General features: G+C 33.4%; 1 protein-coding gene across 1 annotated transcript; it reads left to right on the top strand.

The window, feature by feature from the left end:
* Window positions 1-1879: 1879 nt before the first annotated feature.
* LOC105782979 (patellin-3) lies at window positions 1880-4406 on the top strand. The gene is made up of 4 exons (XM_012608119.2): window positions 1880-3266; window positions 3353-3477; window positions 3574-3715; window positions 3797-4406. The coding sequence occupies exons 1-4, from the start codon at window positions 2013-2015 to the stop codon at window positions 4049-4051; spliced, it is 1776 nt and encodes a 591-aa protein (XP_012463573.2). The 5' UTR covers window positions 1880-2012; the 3' UTR covers window positions 4052-4406.
* Window positions 4407-4910: the final 504 nt, after the last annotated feature.

The raw sequence follows: 4910 nt of genomic DNA, 5'->3' as shown, positions 1-4910 counted from the left end.
GAATAAGTCTCATGTAGGACTGCGATGTAAAACTTAGAAAATAATTATTCTAAATGAAAAATAATAATATAAACTTAATTAAAAAAGGAAAATAAGCTAAAATGGCGAATAGGAACAAGGAAGGTGAATATATGTATATTAAAAGAAACTGGAAGATTAAGATGAGCTTGAAAAGTGAAATGGAATTCTTGGGTAAATGTCAATTTTTAGTGCGTAGGTGATTTCGACGTTTAGGGAAACTTGTTCCAGAGGATAACCCACAATAAATATCAATTCCATGATGTAGATTTTATAATTAATTTTTTTGGTATAATAAAAAAATCATTTTAATTTGAATTTATATTTTTTATCATGGAAACGTTAATTTTATTGATGTAGATTATCATGTAGATGCTATATAAGTAATTAATTTTAAAATTTTATTAAAATAATTTTTTAATAAAATTGAAAGACTAAATAAGTAATTATAAAAATTAAATTTGTGTTTAAGATGGCTACACATTAGATATCTACAATATTTTAAATATTTAAATCTAAGTTATCCGAAATCTAAATCAATGTGCTATAGCATATAAATGGATTGGATTTAAAGAGTAATATTTGCTGAACATATGAACCCTCCAAATTTATTTATTTTTAAAACTTAAATATAAAATCAAATATTCTTATTTTTACAAAGAAATGGGAATTATAAACTCTAGTTTCAGTGAGACCCTGATTTAAGGGTAAAGTTGAAATATTGTAAATTTTGAGAGTCTTACTATATGTATATGCGTGAGTTTTCTTTAAATTTTATTTTAATTAATTAATTAGAGTTAAGTTAATTATCTTTTCAATATTTGATTTTAATGAAATTATTTAACTTCAAAAATAAAATAAATCAACCACCAAATACTAACTAAATATGTAAATGAATATTTGAATTTATTATGTTTGTTAAAATATCATATATATCCATTTATAATTATCTAAGTTCAATCGGTTTATTAAATAATTATTTTAAAAAATATTTGTGAGATTTTTAAAATTTAAATTTTGTTGATGTGATAAAATGTGCCATATTGACACATTATATATAATTTATTTGATTGCTTTATCAATCAAGTCGCCAATTAAAGTGATAACAGATAAAATTTTTAATAAAATAATTGATTTACTTATTGATATAAATTATATAAATCAATTAATTATATTTTTAAAATCGAAGGCTTAATTCAAAGACTTCATACTACTTTACAAATAGTGAAGGTGGGGTGTGATATCGAATTTCAGGATACATGTAATAATATAAATATTAGGAAATTTGACAAGTTTTGGCAAAAACAAGGGTATATTATTAGAAGAACAAAAACAAGAGGAGAGATTTGGAGTTTTGGATTTATACGAAATTAGACCAAACAAATTGGCTTTTAAAAATTAATATATATATAAGGTAAATAATAGGTGGAACTATGTAATATAAAATAAAATAATAATAATTCCTATTACACTCATTAGTCTTGAAATAGTGTTGAATTGATTTATGATATTATCAATACAAATAAGATGTAAATATTATATTAAAATAAAATTCTGATTTAGTGAAATATTAATATTTTATTAATTTAAATAACACAAATCTAAATTTTATAACTTTTCAAATAATATAAATTAATTTAATTAAAAAATATTTTAATAATGAAAAAGAAAAAGATATTGTAATAGAAGAAAATAGGATCATGGTTCTGGACTAAGGGTGAAGAAGAAGTATAAAGAGAGTGGGGTCCAGTAACAAAGTGGCATAATAACAGCTGGCAAACGGGTCTGACAGACTGGTTCTCTCCATGTCCAACACAACAAACGTCGCCTCCATTTCTTCCCATCACTCCCCCCCCCCTCTCTCTCTCATTTTAAGCCCCCACCTTCCCCTTTCTCAAACCAACTACTACAACAACAACCTCCTCTCCCCCCCTTCATTTCTCTCTATCTCTGCACTTTCATCTCTTGTTTCTTTCTCTTTTACAATCTCATCCATGGCTGAGGAGACTCAAAAGCCTGAAGCTGCTGCAGCCCCTGCTCCCGCTGAGGAAGTGGTGGTGGAGAAGGAGAGTGAACAGGAGGCTGCTTCCGAGAAGCCTACTGATGCTGTTGTTGAAGACAAACCTGCTGAGGCTGTTGAGGAGGAGCCTAAGGTTGAAGCTAAGGACACTAAGGTAACTGAGTCTGCTTCTTTCAAAGAAGAAACCAATATAGCCGGTGAACTTCCTGACCCACAAAAGAAGGCTCTTGATGAGCTTAAGCAACTTATTCAAGAAGCCCTTAACAAGCACGAATTCACACCCCCTCCTGCCAAAGATAAAGATAAACCAGCTCCCGAGGAAAAGAAAGAGGAAGACCAACCTGCCACCTCTGCTGCTGAAACTGAAGTAAAAGTCGAAACTGAAGCACCCGCACCCGTTGAAGTCAAGGAAGAAGAGAAGGCTGACCCACCGATTGAAGCACCCGCACCCGTTGAAGTCAGGGAAGAAGAGAAGGCCGACCCACCGGTTGAAGCACCCGCACCCGAGACCGTGGTGGAAACAGAGGTGGTCGAAAAGGTTTCAGCTGCCGATGACGACGGTGCCAAGACCGTTGAGGCAATTGAGGAATCTGTAGTAGCAGTGGCCACTCCTCCACCGGCTGAGAAACCAGAGGAAGAGGCCTCTTCTTCTTTGAAACCAGATGAGGTTGCTCAATCAGAAGAGAAGCCAGAAGAAGCCGAAGTTCCCCCACCTCCACCCCAAGAGGTGTCTATATGGGGAATTCCGCTTCTTGCGGACGAAAGAAGCGATGTTATCCTATTGAAATTCTTAAGGGCTAGGGATTTCAAAGTCAAGGACGCATTCACCATGATCAAAAACACTGTTATCTGGCGTAAGGAGTTCGGAGTTGATGGCTTGCTGGATGAGGAGCTTGGAAATGAATTGGAGAAAGTGGTTTTCATGCACGGATTTGATAAAGAAGGTCATCCTGTATGCTACAACGTGTATGGGGAATTCCAAAACAAGGAGCTGTATCAGAATACTTTTGCAGATGAAGAAAAGCGATCCAAGTTCTTGAGGTGGAGGATTCAATTCTTGGAAAAAAGCATCAGAAAGCTTGATTTCAGTCCCAATGGTATCTCTACCATAGTTCAGGTAAACGATCTCAAGAACTCTCCCGGACCTGGAAAAAGGGAGCTCAGGCAAGCTACCAACCAAGCCCTTCACTTGCTTCAGGACAATTATCCAGAGTTTGTGGCCAAACAGGTATATACAGATTAATATCTTAAATCTTTTTTGTATCATGGTGTTGAATTTCAACAAATATTGAATGTTGGTTTTGGATTTTGAAGGTGTTTATCAATGTTCCATGGTGGTACTTGGCTTTCAATATGATGATTAGTCCTTTCCTAACCCAGAGAACCAAGAGCAAGTTTGTGTGTGCAAGTCCAGCCAAATCATCTGATATCCTTTTCAGGCAAGTGGACTCCAATAATTTCTACAATGAATTTTTTTAATCATAAATTCCTTTATTATATTTTGCATACTAACTTATGATTGTATATATACATAGATATATTGCGCCTGAACAAGTACCAGTTCAGTATGGTGGATTGAGCAGGGACGGTGAACAAGAATTTACGGTTGCTGATGCTGCAACAGAGGTTACAATCAAACCAGCAGCCAAACACAGCGTTGAATTCCCTGTAACTGAGGTAAGATAAAAGAATCTAAAAATTGGGGTTTAATTAAATTCACATGAATTATAACATTTGGTTTGGGTGTTGAAATGGCAGAAGAGTACTGTGGTGTGGGAGGTACGAGTTGTGGGGTGGGACGTGAACTATGGAGCTGAATTTGTGCCCACAGCTGAAGATGGATACACCGTGATTGTATCGAAGACGAGAAAAGTGGGTCCGGCCGATGAAACGGTGATCTCCAACAGCTTCAAAACGGGTGAGCCTGGGAAAATTGTATTAACAATTGATAACCAAACCACAAAGAAGAAGAAGTTGGTGTATAGGTCCAAGGCCAAACCTTATTCTGAATAAAATCCTTTGGGGATTATGACTTGGCCAATGCTGATGGGCAGAAGAACAAGTTACAAGGTTTCTTTTTGGTTTTTGGTTTGGAAAATTAAGGGTCTTGGGATTTATTTTATTTATATTGATTGAAAGAAAAGAATATTTGAGGACTGTGAATGGGGGATGGACATGTGTGCAATGTGAAAGAAAGTGTTGTTGTCATTCTTCATACCTTTGCTTTGTAAAGTTTGTGTAAATTTATTGGTGTATTATTATCTCTTGTCTATGTTCATTAAACATTTGTTATAAACTCTCAAACAAAGTCTTACATTCTTTGTTTGCTTCACTTGTTTATAATACTATTTATCTATTCTTATGGAAATTTTAGCACTTTCAGTAACACATTTATATTTGTTTTCCTATCACAAAATTACATTATTTTGACCAATGAAAGTTTTCCAACACAATGATAAAAACAATCACGCAGAAGTCGCCCAACACGGTCCTAGTTAAAATTTAAAAAAACCGGAATATAGAATTGGGGAAGGGCGTTCTGTCTTGACATGAAGCCGTGATTTCAGGGAATCTTTTCTTGTGGAAATGGAACAATTAGGTACGAAATTGTGTGAAATCTGGCTGCCAATTCCCAGATTCTGTTTACAATTAATCATCAAAGTTGACAATAAATTCCATTTAAATAGTTAAATTCCGTCCTAAATTTAGAATTTAGTTCACTTATTTTTAAATTTTAAAATTTAAGATTAAATTGTTAATATTATTAAATTTTTAAAATTTTTTGTTTGACATTTTAAAATTAAAAAATATTCACTTGGTAGCAATATAATTAAAAATTATTGTAATTAACTTAAATTTAACAAAAAATTTA

The sequence above is a fragment of the Gossypium raimondii genome, chromosome 13 (assembly GCF_025698545.1).
Source record: "Gossypium raimondii isolate GPD5lz chromosome 13, ASM2569854v1, whole genome shotgun sequence".
Taxonomy (NCBI): domain Eukaryota; kingdom Viridiplantae; phylum Streptophyta; class Magnoliopsida; order Malvales; family Malvaceae; genus Gossypium; species Gossypium raimondii.
The sequence above is the reverse complement of the archived record's forward strand: the minus strand, read 5'-3'. Positions and strand labels throughout refer to the sequence as shown.